At 33.6% G+C, this 15642-nt stretch overlaps 1 protein-coding gene across 1 annotated transcript in view; it reads right to left on the reverse strand.

Moving 5' to 3' along the window:
* The window catches only part of MTHFD2L (methylenetetrahydrofolate dehydrogenase (NADP+ dependent) 2 like), a 127206-nt gene that overhangs the window by 26485 nt on the left and 85079 nt on the right, over positions 1–15642 (reverse strand). Inside the window, exon 7 of the mRNA XM_023505699.2 lies at positions 9064–9189. Within this exon, the coding sequence (XP_023361467.2) occupies positions 9064–9189 (126 nt within the window). The remainder of the gene's footprint in view (positions 1–9063; positions 9190–15642) is intronic.

Genomic DNA, 15642 nt, shown 5'->3' on the forward strand with positions numbered 1-15642 from the left:
AATATTACATCGTGATTTTCTAAATCAATATACAGTCCACAGAAACCTTTATAGATGGTTTAATGGGCCCCATTTCTATTTGAAATTGATACCACTATTCTCCATGAAGCCTTTTTTCATTTCCTCAACTAGTAATATCCTTCCTAATTACTTCATTTTTTTGGCATATACTTCTATACATGCAAATTTTGGTTCACCTAGTTGAATATTGTCCTTGCAAGAAGAGATTGATTCATTTTTTATTTTTGTATATCCAGTGTCTAGCAATCAGTTAATAAACTTATACACGTGACATTCTATCCCATCTCTCACACTAACTGTACAGTCTGCCTAGAATGTACTCTCTCCTCACCTCTACCTCTTAAAATCCCTAGTTTTCTCCAAAGTTAGGGTTCACTATAATAAGTGTGTTGGCATCCCCATTTGGGTATCCCATCAGCATCTCAAACTCAACATGTAATAAAGCAGGACTTCTCTTTCCCCCATATCCATCCTCTTTTCATACTTCTCTATTTCTCTTGAGGGTAACACCATCTTTCTAGTTCTCATCCCCTATACCTAATTAGTTGTCAAATATTGTTCATTCATAATTCTACCTTATACTCCTTAATACTTACCACATGTATCCCCTTCCCTTCATCCACATAGCCTCTGTCTCAGTCCAGGCCCTTACTACTTTGGAATCAGCCACTTCAACAGCTTCCTGATTGATTAGTGACCCTACTTTTAGTCCTGCATCTTTAATTTCTAGATCCTCCCAACTCTAATATTTGATGTAGCTGCTAAGTTGATATTGTAAAACCATGCTACTCTTTTACTAAAAGCAAAACAAAACAAACAAAAAACCCTTCAGGGTCACCATTTTACTACTATACTACCACTACTATACTGCTACCGATGATGATGATGATGAGTCATTTAATTTTTGTATGCGTCAGCATCCTCAACTGTGAACTTCACAGGGTTGTTGAAAAGATCCCATGAGATAATATTTGTAAAGTAAAAGTAAAACACAGTGCCTGGAACATTAATAAATGCTTATTTGCTTTGCCCTTCTCTCTCCTTTCCCATATGGTCGTTACCAGAATTGAAAAGTCTTTTATAAATGTAGATATGTTAGTTTCTTTTCTTGAGCAATTCATATATTGTTATTCTATAAAAGTGCTATAGCAGAATTCTGCTCTAGAAAGGGGTCTTTAACCCTTTTTGATGTAATAGACCTCCTTGCCAATATGGCAGTCTATGGACTCCTTAAAATAATATTTTAAAATAATTTAAAGAAATGTTAAATTTTCATGTATAAGACTGCTTGCCTTCTACAGGAGGTGGTGGAGGGAGGGAAGGGAAAAGTTAGAACAGAAGTGAGTGCAAGGGATAATGTTATAAAAAATTATCCAGGCATATGTTCTGTCAATAAAAAGTTATTTTAAAAAAAAAGAAATGTTAAATTTTAGTTAGAGGTCAGTGAAGATAAAGATGTGATTTTTTTCTCCATCCAAGTTCACAGACCCCCTGAAATCTATCCAGGAACCCCATTTTAAGAATTCTTTTTCTCCTATGCTTAAAGGGCTATAAAATCATGCACATCCTTTGACCTAGCAATATTACTAATAGGCATGAATCTCAAAAAAAATTTTTAAAAAAGAGAAATTGTTTGTACAAAAATATTTATAGCAGTTTTTTTTCTCAATGCAAAGAATTGGAAACTACATCAATTGGGAAATGGCTGAATAAATTGTGACAAATTATGATGGAATATTATTGTTCTATAGAAAATGATGAACAGGATGCTCTCAGAAAAACCTGGAGAGTCCTCCATGCACTCAAGTAAAGTGAAATGTATTGTATACAAAGTAATAATGTTGGGAGATGATCATCTGTAAATGACTTTGCTATTCTCAGCAATACAATAATCCAACATTACTCGGAAGTAATACTACTTATGATGAAAAAATGCTATCTGTACTCAAAGAAAGAACTGACTGTGTCTGATACAGATTGAAGTATACTTTTTTTTAAACTTTATTTTTTGAGGGTGAGGTGGGAGGGAAGAGAGAAAATATGGAACTCAAAGTTTTCCATGAATCTACGGGAAATAAAAACAAAAATAAACAATTAAAAAAAACTTCTCTAAGGACTTGATATGATGGAGGAAAACTGAACTGAAATGTATTATTCAATAGTGTTACATTAACATGATATTATCAGAACCTGGTTGCTTCCTGAGATACCAAGAATGGGTAGAGTCTCACGGTAGAAAGTTAAAACACATGACCGGAGTTCCTCTTCATGTAGTACCATGAAATGAAAACTGAATTCCTGGTAAATCTTGTATTTGTTTTGGATGAGCCTGGTATCCTTGCATACTCCTGAAAAGCAAAGGATGGCTGCCAAGGACTTTCCTAACCTTCTCTGTGTACGTTTCAGGCCCTCAGGCTGACCACTTGTTGAGCCAGACCCTAGAGTGAAAGGGAAGGGCCTTTGGCACTATGGGGCAAAGCTTGGTAACAACTAGTCTTATGGCACATGGTATGTTAATTTCCTAATGGATAAACTGGACTCTTGGGTTAAATATAAACTATACTTTTTCCTAAAATGTGACTTAACTCCTGAACACAGTTATAATTAGTATTCCCCCCATATTCTTCCTTTCAAAGAGATTTCATTCCAGCCCATATGCTAGTATATTGAGACCAAGATGGTCTAATCTTTATTGGCAAGGAAACATATGACACTCTGCTAATCCATGGGTTCCAACTCAAGAAATGTGTGAGCTGCCGTCATTGCTCCAATATTGTATATGTATGCCTTCATAGAAAACTTCTGTGTGTCTCAAGTTTTAAAGCTAAGAGAAATAGGTATGGAGTACATCCCAGGAATCTGAATCCCATTTCCTTTTTTTTTTCTTTTTGTTTCAGAAAATATCAATTTTATGCTCACCATCACATATGACTGATGAATAAACTGAGACCCAGTTCAAATTAAATGCTGGGATGAAATGAGACACTCACAAATTATTGAACACTTTAGAAAAGGAAATGTACTTTACCCTAAGATAGCAAAGATATGAAATAAAAATATAGTGACAAATTTTTTCTACCTGCAGTCCCCTTTATCTCCATATGGAAACGAGTGTGGTTATCCAGGCAGGGTAAGGTTGCTCTCACTGGCTTCAGAAATCACCCAAGTTCTCATATTATAAATGAGGAAACTGAGTCTCAGGAGTAAGTTATTCTCATATATTTTAGAAGAGGAAACCAATGGCTAAGAAGGAAAAAAAATGACTTTTTTCAGGTCAGAGATGGGATTTGATCCTTCATGTTCCGATTTCAGAATTAGTATTCTTTCCCTTATAGCATAATGTCTCCATCATTAACTTTTCCCCACAAATACATACTTTCTAACTTTATGGTTTGCCTCTATCATCGCCATGGTAGATCATTTGAAAAGGAATTCTTTGTACTTTTCTTGACTGCCTCATCTGGATATTATTATTGGAAAGCACACACTATTTGTTGGTAGCCAGCTCTCTTTAATCCCTGTGGGCAATGACATCTGAGTGTCGATAATTTTGTGCCTGTGCACTCATCTCTCCTCATATGACCTCTGAGGAATCATTTGATTATATATAATAATTGAAAATAAAGGCATGATGAGAGTACAGAGATAGAAGATGGCTCATGTTCCTACTCACTGCCTCCACCCCCACAACATTGTATGCCTGCTTTCTGAATACGAATTGAAAAATTAAGTCAGGCTTAAAGCATTTATTAATTACTAACTCCTCCCTTCTATGTTGGTAGATATTTCCTATCTATGAAGTAATTTATTGACTCAGACTTTGGTTTATAGGCTAACCTTGAATTCTTCTTTCTCTCGATTCCCTCCTTCCACTTCCTCCAGTTAAGGATCTGATTGCTTATGGAAGTTTCCATGATTATAGTGCACCTTCATGGAAATGTCTCCATTTGCAAATTCAGTTCTGGAAACATGCTCACTTATTAGAAAATGAGAACATCTATTTATTACCATGATCAATTTCATATACTTGAAATTTTTATTATTTTCCATATGAAATCACGTTAAATTTTTTATTTTCTTCACTGATTTTTAAACCTTTTAATAAATTAGCTCTGTAATTTTGGGCCAATCACTTCACCCTTCACACCTCTGATTTTGTGTTTTTCATTTGTAAAATATAGAGAATATGTTCTCTATAGGAGATGAATAGAAGTGATTAATAGTTCTCAACATTTTTGTTCTATGAATTCCCTTCAATTAAAAATATTATTTAGTCATGATATTCTTTACAATTAGTTACTACTTAATACACCAATAAAGAATTTTTAGTGCCAACCTCTTAGACTATTACTATGAAACTTCAAGAAGTTCATCAGCCCCTAAATCAGAATCAACAGTTTCAGTGGTCTTCTGTTGTTTCTTCTAGATGTAATTAGCCCCTTCAAATTTATCTTTATTTGTCATACATTCTAGATCCTTGTTCTAAATTCTTAGAGCCCTAATTACTGATTGGACTTCTGACTGGCTCTAAGGAATAAAATTAGGAGCTATGGGCAAAAATACTGCCTCACAATTAGAGTAATATGTAAAGTAGAATGAATGGGTTCAGAAGATATTTGGCTTCTTGGCACTGAAGGTCATATTCCAATTAATCAACAAATGTTTATTAAGCACCCACTAATGTCAGGAACTGATCTAAAAGGACCAGGGTACAAGACAAAAAAAATTAAACAATTCCTTTCTTCAAGGGGTTTTTGGGGAAAACAACATATGTATGTAGATATAGATACATATCCACCTATATATGTATATATGAAAAATATATGTGATAAATTCAAGGTAATTAGAGGAAAAAGGTGCTAACCACTGGCATGGATCAAGAAAACCTTCATATGGAAGGTCAAGTCAAGTCAAATCAATAAGCACATATAAAACATTTACTCTATATCAACCACTGGTTGGTTATTGATCTGAGTTCTGAAAGAAACAAAACCTTAAAGAAAGATGGATCACTCCTCATTTGTGTTTTTGAGTATATTCTTGAGCCCCAATTGTGCCTTGGGTTACAAGTGTTATGAGGTCCCTTCCAACTTTCAAATGTCATCCTTTTATTGATTAATTGACTGATGAATTTAAAAATTCCCTTATTCCACATTTCTATTTATATATAGTTACATTTTCTTTTATAAAAGTACTACTAAGTTATTTCTGGTATTTGTTCTTATATTGTTTCAGTCATGTCTGACTCTGACCACATTTGAGGTTTTATTGGCAAAGATACTGGAGTGGTTTGCCATTTCCTTCCCAGATAATTTTATAAATGAGTAAACTGAGGCAAAAAGGGTCAAATGACTTGCCTAGTAGGTGTCTGGGGCCAGATTTGTACTCAGGAAGATTAGTCTTTTTGACTCCAGGCATGGAACTACATCAACTATGTTATCTAGTTGTTCCTATTCAATTATTTACTTATCTTTAACTCAATTCAAACATTATGTTTACATCAACAGTCTTAAATATATATCCCTCTGGCTGTTTTTAAAGATCTAATTTGGAAATATTTAATGAATTAAATAAAAATATAGAACATAGATAATATTACATCGTGATTTTCTAAGTCAATATACAGTCCACAGAAACCTTTATAGATGGTTTAATGGGCCCCATTTCTATTTGAAATTGATACCACTATTCTCCATGAAGCCTTTTTTCATTTCCTCAACTAGTAATATCCTTCCTAATTACTTCATTTTTTTGGCATATACTTCTATACATGCAAATTTTGGTTCACCTAGTTGAATATTGTCCTTGCAAGAAGAGATTGATTCATTTTTTATTTTTGTATATCCAGTGTCTAGCAATCAGTTAATAAACCTTTATTAAGTGCCTACTGTGTGACCACATGCTAAACTCTGTAGATAAAAAGAAAACAAGACAATCTCTGTTCTCAAGGAATTCACAACTTAAGAAATGCTTGTTGCAACAATACTGTATGATGATCAATTCTGATGGACCTGGCCATCTTCAGCAATGAGATGAACCAAATCAGTTCCAATGGAGCAGTAATGAACTGAACCAGTTACACCCAGCAAAAGAACTCTGGGAGATGACTAAGAACCATTACACTGAATTCCCAATTCCTATATTTTTGCCTGCCTGCATTTTTTTATTTCCTTCACAGGCCAATTGTACACTATTTCAGAGTCTGATTCTTTTGTACAGCAAAATAATGGTTTGGACATGTATACTTATTTTGTATTTCATTTATACTTTAATATATTTAACATGTATTGGTCATCACCATCTAGGGGAGGGGGTGGGGGGAAGGAGGGGAAAAATTGGAACAAAAGGTTTGGCAATTGTCAATTCTGTAAAATTACCCATGCATATAACTTGTAAATAAAAAGCTATAATAAAAAAAAAAGGAAAGAAATGCTTGTTGCTTACTTGAATTAATGGTTATAAAGTGAACTAACTGGCCTATTTTAAACAGTTCTCTTTGTTTCTTCTCATTTTTCAATTTGTCAAGACCTTTTTGAATTACAATCTCAGATTTGCAAAATCTTGTTAATTAGTTGGCTTAATAATAAAAGAATATTAGTTGATCAGTATCTCATATTATCCTGAAACTTTGTGGACATATATAGAAAAAGACTTTTTATAAAAATTACATAAAATTCAATGGAGACAACAAATTCAGAGGGGGTGATCATAAAAGAATTATTCAAAGGAGAGGGGATGCAAGAACCAATGATTATGGTCTGAGTTAAATGAAGAAAGGAGGACAAAGGAGTAAAAGAAAAAGATCAAATAATTTCAATTATAGTGCATCTGAATTGATCACATTATTTCTCTTTCATTCTTTTTCCCTTTGTGAAATCGTAGGAAAAAAAATATGAGAGAATGTGGAGGAAAGAATAGAATTAACAATCATAGACTTTTTATGTAAAAAAGATTAATTTACCCATAAAATGGAAAAGGATAGAATAATGGATTAGATACATCAATGAACCAGTATTTACACAGACCCTATTATATACCAGGACAACTAGTTGAGATAGTAGATACAGTGCCAGGTCTAGAGTCAGGAAGACAAATTTGATTAATTTGGGACAAAACATTCTAGAAAATATACCTTCAAATGTATCAGTATGATTAAATGCAGCCAAAAAGAATTCTGCTTTTGAGTGCTCTGTTTTTAACTAGCAGGACTTGTGTCTCTGCTGTGGCCTAGTTTCTCATGGTATCAGAGAAGGCATAGATCAGTAGGATTATCATAGTGCCCCCAAATCCATCTGTGAATTGATATCCCCCAAAGACCCTCCCTGGGAATTGTCCAGCTTTTTCAAGATAATCTCAGACATAAGAGAAGTTTTACCATTAATAAGGTGTGCTTCAAATTCTCTGCCACTCATCTAAGATGAGTTGCTAGGCCTACAATTTTGGAAGTCTGTTTTGTCCATTACTCCTTCTTATACCGAAGTGTTCTTCAGCTCTTTCATTGGGAAAATTAGTGAATATCTTTGAAAGTGAAATTAGCTGAACTAAAGAGTAATTTCATACAAAATCAGAGATTTAAAACAAGAAAGGAACTTGCATATTATCTGATTCAAAAACTCTTATTTAACAGATAAATAAAGATTGATCATATACATAGAATATTTTTTCCCAGGTCATACAGATGGAAGAATCCTGATTTAAACCTAAGACTTTTGTCTCCAAATCTAGTATTCCTTCCCCAATACTACACTGCCTTTATACATTCTGTTTTCTTTCTCTCCTAGTCTTCTCATTTTAATAGATCAAACACCCCCCCCCACTATCATCAGTGTGGGATATTCTCTCCCCTGACTTGCTATGGGCACAGATTAGGAACACTTCATCTTTTAGTGATGACTTTCATGGGTTACTGTGGCAAAACAAGTCTTCAAGTGATGGACAATTTTCAGTGTCAATTTTGCTGGATCACTCCTTAAAATATAGTTCATCTAGGGCTATACCTTAAACATTTTTAGCTTAAATCATCCCCAAATAAATGTATTGTCTTTCTTTCTAAATCTATTCCTTCTTCTGATCTCACTATTTTTGTTTATAGTACCACCATGTTACAGTTGGACTCCTATATTAATAACCTTGAATTTATCTCTCTACTCTTCCCGCCTCTCCTTTCCTCTTATCTCCTATCCTTTTCTCTTCCTCCTCCTTCTTATTTCTCTTCCTCTCCTCCCTCTTTCTTCTCCCACCCCTTCTCATCTAGTTACTAAATCCTAGCCATGACACATTCTGAATATTTTTGCATCTCTTCCCTCCTTTCTATTTTCATTACCACTATGCTAGGATATACCTTCATTACCATCTATCTGATTGTAACAGTCCAAGCCTAATAACCTGTTGTTGTTAAATGCTAGAGAGTCTCATTTTATTTAAATTGAATCTAAACTACCAGATGACTCTCAGTCAGGCCTGGGACTAAAATACATCAGGGAAACTGAATTAAAATGCTTTCACTAAAGTCATATGGTTAGCAAATGTCAGCGTTGAGACTCAAGTCCAGATCTTTCAGTTTCAGAATTGATGGCATTTACATTTAACTACATCTTTTTTATTTCTTTTTTTACATTCTTTTTTTTTGAAACACAATTGGGGTTAAGTGACTTGCTCAGCATCACACAGCTGGTGGTAAATATTAAGTGTCTGAGACCAGATTTGGTCACATCCTTCTGATTCTAGCGCTGATGCTCTATTCACTGTGCCATCTAGCTGCCTGTTTTTTATTTATTTTAAGGAAAAATAGAATGATATATACCCTCATTCCATCACCTTATTAGAATTGTGTTAATTAGGCAGTCATATTTACCTTAGTAATTAATGTACCATATTAACTTTAAAATCATTTAAAAGTATTTCTATATAGTGTTTTCCTTCTTCAATCAGAAAACCATTTTAGGCTGGTATTTTCATTAAATATTGTAATTAAATTGATTATCAAACAGTACAAAGCAAAACATTTACTATTATGCAAGAGAGATTTATTCTGCTTATTACCTTCAAAGTCCACATCACCTACTAATTTTGTCCTTCCTGTTACAGGGTCACGGATATGGTTGATACCTACATCTATTACAGCAGCACCTTCTTTTACCATATCTGAGGTAATCATCTTTGGAATGCCTGAAACAAAAAATACACAGTTGCGAAAATAAACTACTTTAGGCTTTGTTTTCAATTAAAATATCTGTGCTTCTAATGAACGATTTTTTTAATTCATAGGTTATGATACTTTAAATAAATGTTTCAAAAAAGGAGATTTAAGATGAGGTTACTTTTCATGATAAGAAATTGAACTGGAGGAGTAAATTTTAATGGTAAAACCTTGATAATACCCAACGTGTAGCATGATATTCTAAAGAATAAACTAAAATTTTAATTTATGGCATAGAAATGAGGGTGTTTATAATGTAGTCTTTGTATAGAAGTATGTCCTATTTGTAGAATTGGGACATTCCCGAAAAACTGACTACAAAGAAAACTATGTTCTCACTAATTTCTATCAAAATTCTTCCCTGAAAGCATGTGCTATAAAACAGTAAAATTTCCCATATATTTTTAATTATGAGGAATATTAGCAGCATTCTACAAATTTTTCCTAATCTCACTAGGAAGAATGCATAAACCATTGCTTTTCCCAGTGACTTGGCAGACAAACTGGGATGAGAAGGTGACAGGTATGGTTGTTGCTGTGATTGAGGTTCTGAAGAGACATAGTTGCACCACTGTAGAAGTCCTTATCCACCCTAAGCCTCCTCAACAATTGCCAAAGTTAACACCTTTCTATACTTGCCATATGAAGGCATGGGATATAAGTATACAAAGGGATCAAGTTGGGGTACATTCAGGAAATGAGTCAAAGCCTCTCAGATGGATAATTCAGGTGCATATCTCACCATTACTCAAGGTTTTCAATAGCATTTTATAACCCCTTAGCTTTTTTTCTTTAGTTTATTCTATTTCTTATCATTATAGTTGTATATAACTCTAAACTAGTAAATGATCATTTTTCTACATCTAAAAAGGCCATTATTTACCAGAATCACCTAAAATATAAAACACCAGCATTTTCCACCATCTGATAAATTCAGTTGATGGAGCAGAATTAATTATAGTCAACTTCACTTACATTATTCCACTTTGAATGCCAAGTAAACCTTCCAGTGCAAATGAATAGAATATAGTAAAATGCACAGAAAGAAAGAGAAAGGAAGGAAGGAAGGAAGGAAGGAAGGAAGGAAGGAAGGAAGGAAGGAAGGAAAGAAGGAAGGAAGGAAGGAAAGAAGGGAGGGAGGGAGGGAGGAAGGAAGGAAGGAAGGAAGGAAGGAAGGAAGGAAGGAAGGAAGGAAGGAAGGGAAAGAAAGAAAGAATGATGGATGGCATCTTATTTTCCTCAATGTCCAATGAGAAGATGAAATAACTTTTTCTATATCAAAACTGCACAAAATATCAACTAGAGACACTATCAGCAAAGCCAGCACCAGTACAAGCCAGCACCAGCACATTGACAACATGGTCAGAGATGATCAGGGATGTCTCTCACAGGACTCTGTATCTGCAAGGAGGAAGAGTAAAGAAACTCCCAGGTTGAGGACCTGGGAAGTACCAGTCAATGGTAAATACTCCACATAGTGCCAGCTAGTATGGTGCTGGTGCCATAACATTGAAATCACGTCGATCAAGCCTCGAAAATCATTATAGAATCCTCTTTGTCTTTTAAACTCTGGTCCTTCCTACCTTTCCAGTCTTCTTGTATCTTAGTCTCCTCTGTTCATCCTGAGATCCAATGACACTGGCTTCCTTGTTGTTCCTTAAACAAGACATCTCCTGACTCCAAGTATTTTTACTGGCTGCCTCCCCATGCCTGAAATGCTCTTCCTCTTCAACCCCACCTCTCAGCTTCCCTGGCTGCCTTTACATCTCAGCTATAGTTCCACCTTCTGCAAGTAAGCCTTTCTCAATCCTCTTTAATTTTAGTGCCTTCCTTGTGAGATCATCTCCAATTTATTTGAAGATAGGCTCTTCTATAGGCTGCACTCTAGGTTTTCTTTACCATGGCTCTGTATCCTTTGTGCAGTCTTACCTTATTAGAATGTAAGTTTCTTGAAGGTAGAGATTTTATTTCTTTGGTATTTGTATTCCTAATACTTAGCACAGAGCCTGGTACATGGGAAGAACTTAATACTTGCTTGTTGACTGACTGGCTACAGTTAGGTCAAGATTAAAATTGAGTTTAAACAATACAAAATTTGATTTAATGGAAATTATTAAAGAATACCAGGATTCATTGAATGAGAGCCAAAATCCAATTGTTGTGATACATGTGAACTAATTGCATAGTTCTGTTATTACATGTGTATATGATGTGCTCCTAATACCATCATAAAAGAGCTCCTAGAAAATAGAAAAAAAAAACTAAGAATACTTCATATGGAAGTATTACTAGCTCAAAAAAGAAGAGGCTGGTTATTAAATTAGTAGAAAGATTACCCTGTAATTGAACAGCATTAATGGGAGCATAGTGATAAGATGAGCTATCAGAAAACCTGGGTCCATTACATAGAACATTATAAAATAAGGAGATAAATACAAAGTTGTAAAACAAGACTGAAACAAAAAAAAATTATTCCTCTTAGCAGAGTAGCCATTGAGACCAAATCTTCAAATTTATTTAAAATACTGCAAGAGCTGCTTGCTTAGATAACTTTAAAAAATTAATTTATTTGTATAACATTAAAAGTTTTCATAGAGGCAGATAAATAATCGAATGCTTTGAAAAGAAATAATAAAAAATGAATACACTGACTAACAGATTTTAATGAAGATGAAACAAGTTTATTTTGAGAAAGAATGCCTTCCAAAATTTACATTTCTAAGAAAAAACTCAATTTGGATTTAAGGATCATCTACTACTTTTATTGGGATTGCTAAAGGAGATTTTACTAAAAATCAGTGCTCATTTATCAGTCATGAAATCATTATGCTTTAAGAAGCTATAACAATTACTCCCAGTTTTATGGTGGTCAAATTAGAATGCATGGATGATTAAAGCTGTTTTCAAAGATTGCTTTTCAAGCTATTTTAGTTCAGCTATTGAAAATATTGCAAAGTCCAACAGTATCATATTTAAATGATTTCTGATTGTAGATAATTCTCTAGGTTATCTAACTATACTTGGTTCATTATATGAGGATGCATATTTACCATATTAGATAGAGTTTTCTGTACCAACCCACAGACATATGAAGATTTAAAGAGAAACAGTTTGGTATATGCTATTAAAATATTTTAAACAATAACAGCATTTTCATCATATCATCAGTGTGATATATTACCTTTATGTGTGTGTATGACAAATTACCTTTTTGCTTTCTATAACTATTCTATTACTTTGCAAGAAACTTGAATCAGTAATAGATTTTGTTATACTTTGTTGTCATATTATATGTAAAAAGAGATATAAACTTAAAAATTGTTTTCATTCAATATTCCATTGGGCTGGCACCAATGACTATTTGATATATATATATGTGTGTGTGTGTGTATGTGTAGTTATAACTTCAAATAAGGTGGTTTACAATAATGTGAACAATTTCACAGAATTCAATCATTCATACTCAATGGGACCTGGCTGTATGCCATTCTTAAATCTAGTCTCCCTGTTATATCTCATTCTTCACTTTCTCTGTCCCTACCTGTTTCTCTTGTTCTAAATCAAAGTGTGTGTGTATGTGTGTGTGTGTAATTCAACCTTCTTTTATATGATTCAGATAAAAGTGAAATTGTGAAAGGATGCTTCCTTTACCCCTTCTTCCGTGTTGGTATATTCTTTTTCCTCTGCATCCCATTCTTGTGAATCATCAAATTACTCATCTCTTCCTCCTTTTGTCCCTCTGTCCTGCTTTATATTTCTCTTTCCCTTCTTCCCTTATATTAAAAAACAAAATAAAACTACATGCAAGGGCTCTGTTTCTCTTATTCAACAAACTCTGAAATACTTGAAGACATTAGTATTCTTAAAGGATGCTTTTCTCCTTTTTACCCCCATGCCATTACAACATAAGCACTTTATTACTGTTTATTCATCCCCTTAACAATTGCTCAAACTTATTCTTTCTAAGTATTTCTTCTGATTAGTTTATATGCATTTCAAGTTTTCTATTGAATTTTGATCTTTTCATCAGGAATGCTTAACAAATCTATTTTATTAAGGATTTACATTTTACTAAACTTTACATGATAAATTTGCCTTTTGGAATATGGTCTATATTGTGTTACTTTACCTCAATTTGCCCTGGATTTTCTGGTGCAACTCCTCTACCAATCTGATTGATCTAGTCAAGAGGTTATTCACACAAAGGCATATCACAATATAGGGAACAGGAATTCTATATAACCTTGATTTTTTCCTCCTCTGTATATATGTAAGCTAGGTTCTTTGGATTGTAGTTTTCATTTAGGAAACTCTGTCATTTTCCAAAGTTTGACAAAATTAGGACTAAAACATTCACAGACAAGAGCACCTAAAGGATCTTACTTTCTCTTAGTGATCTTTCTCTCGCATTTGTACTATGAATTTCTCATCTTCCACAACAATAAAATCACATAATTCTAGGATCATATATTTAGAACTGTAAGGGCTCTTAAAGGCTATTTATATAATTTCCTTATTTTACATTAAGCCTCATTTGACAATGGTATCAAAGGAAGCTATAATATCTTTCAAGTAATTTTGCATGATTCCATCACCTTGTTGAAGTTCTTAAAGTATCATTTTACTGTACTGAATCTCATGTGTGTGTGTGTGTATGTGTGTGTGTGGTTTCTAACTTCAACAAAAATAAAAATCAAAGGAATGACTTTGTATTCTAAATACTCTTGAGACAAACATGCAAGGTAATAATCTGGCATATGGGCTAAAGTCATTAACCTTTTCTGGGACTCAGTGAATCATTTTAAAAATGAAAGTGTGTTGAAAGATGATCTCCGAGTCTAAATATGTGATCCTATCTGGTTTACTTGAGATTATCAAATCTCACTTTTACATTTTCACTTTTACATTTTCAGCAAGGGTCCCCTTAATAACTCTTCTGAATATTTTGTAGAGATAGGAAAGTAGGACTGTGCATTGATTGATAAGTGTTGATTCTTCTCTCTTTAAGAAAAACTAAAACTCTGTCTTCCAAAATTTTTAATATTGTGTGGCTTTCAGCACAGAGCTCCTTTGTATAAACTTTATCTAGCTGAGCTACTATTTTATCTTTTTAAAAAAAAATTATATTTCATCAAATGGATGGGGAAATGTAATCTTATAGTTCAAATGTGTTGCATCTACTGTCATTAAGGTTTATTATAGGTATTTTTATAGATCCTTTCCATTTCTAATGTTTGTTGTTCTCCTTACAGAAGCATCCTTAAATACATTCAGGGATATCTAATCTAGTTAAGTTCCTTGCCAACTTTGTTTCCCTCCATTGTGAGCTGCTATTTTATTAATACAATAGACTTCAACTATTCTATACCATGAGATTTCACAAGAGTTTCTATTACAAACCAATGTTGCTCTTAGAGGCCAAATTAGAGACTTTGAAAGAAAATCAGGTATTTGTTGCCTAATCTTATTGCTAGATGATCTCCCTTTTATGATTACTAATCTTTAATTTAAAAAAATTATAAACTTTTATGGAGTGATTCAGGACAATTTCAATAGACTTGTGATGGAGAGAGACATCTGCATCCAGAAAGATGACTATGGTGACTGAATGTGGATCACAACATAGTATTTTCACCTTTTTGTTGTTGTTTGTTTGTTTGTTTTTTCTTTTTCATTCTTTTTCATTTATTTCTTTCTTGTACAGCATGATAAATGTGGAAATATATTTAGAAGAAATGCTGGAGAGCAATCTGGAACTATGCCCAAAGGGCTATAAAACTGTGCATACCCTTTGACCCAGCCGTGACATTATTGGGTCTGTATCCCCAAGGAAATTATAAAGGAAGAAAAAGGACCCACATGGACAAAAATGTTTGTAGCAGGCTCTTTTTGTGGTAGCAAAGAATTGGAGAATGACTAGTTGCCCATCAATTGGGGAATGGCTGAATAAGTTGTGATTTATGAAAGTAATAGAATATTATTGTTCTATAAAAAACGATGAATATGCTGATTTTTAGAAAAGGCTAGGAAATATTTAATGAACTGAAGCTGAGTGAAACAAGCAGAACCAGGAATACTTTGTACACAATAACAGCAAGAATATGCGATGATTAACTGTGAAAGATGTGGTTCTTCTCAGTGGTTCAAAGCAATCACAATAAACTTTGGACAGAAAATACCATCTGCATCCAGAAAAAGAACTAAGGAGATGGAATGTAAATCAACACATATTATGTTCACTTCTTTTTTCAGTTTTTATCTCTCCCATGGTTTTTTTTCCTTTTGCTCTGATTTTTCTCTCCCAACATGATTCATAAAGCAATGTGTGTTAAAATAAACAAACAAATTAATTTTAAAAAGAATTGCACATATTTAACCAATATTGGATTATTTGCTGTCTAAAGGAGGAGGAATAATGAGGA

This window comes from Sarcophilus harrisii, chromosome 6 (assembly GCF_902635505.1).
Source record: "Sarcophilus harrisii chromosome 6, mSarHar1.11, whole genome shotgun sequence".
Taxonomy (NCBI): Eukaryota; Metazoa; Chordata; class Mammalia; order Dasyuromorphia; family Dasyuridae; genus Sarcophilus; species Sarcophilus harrisii.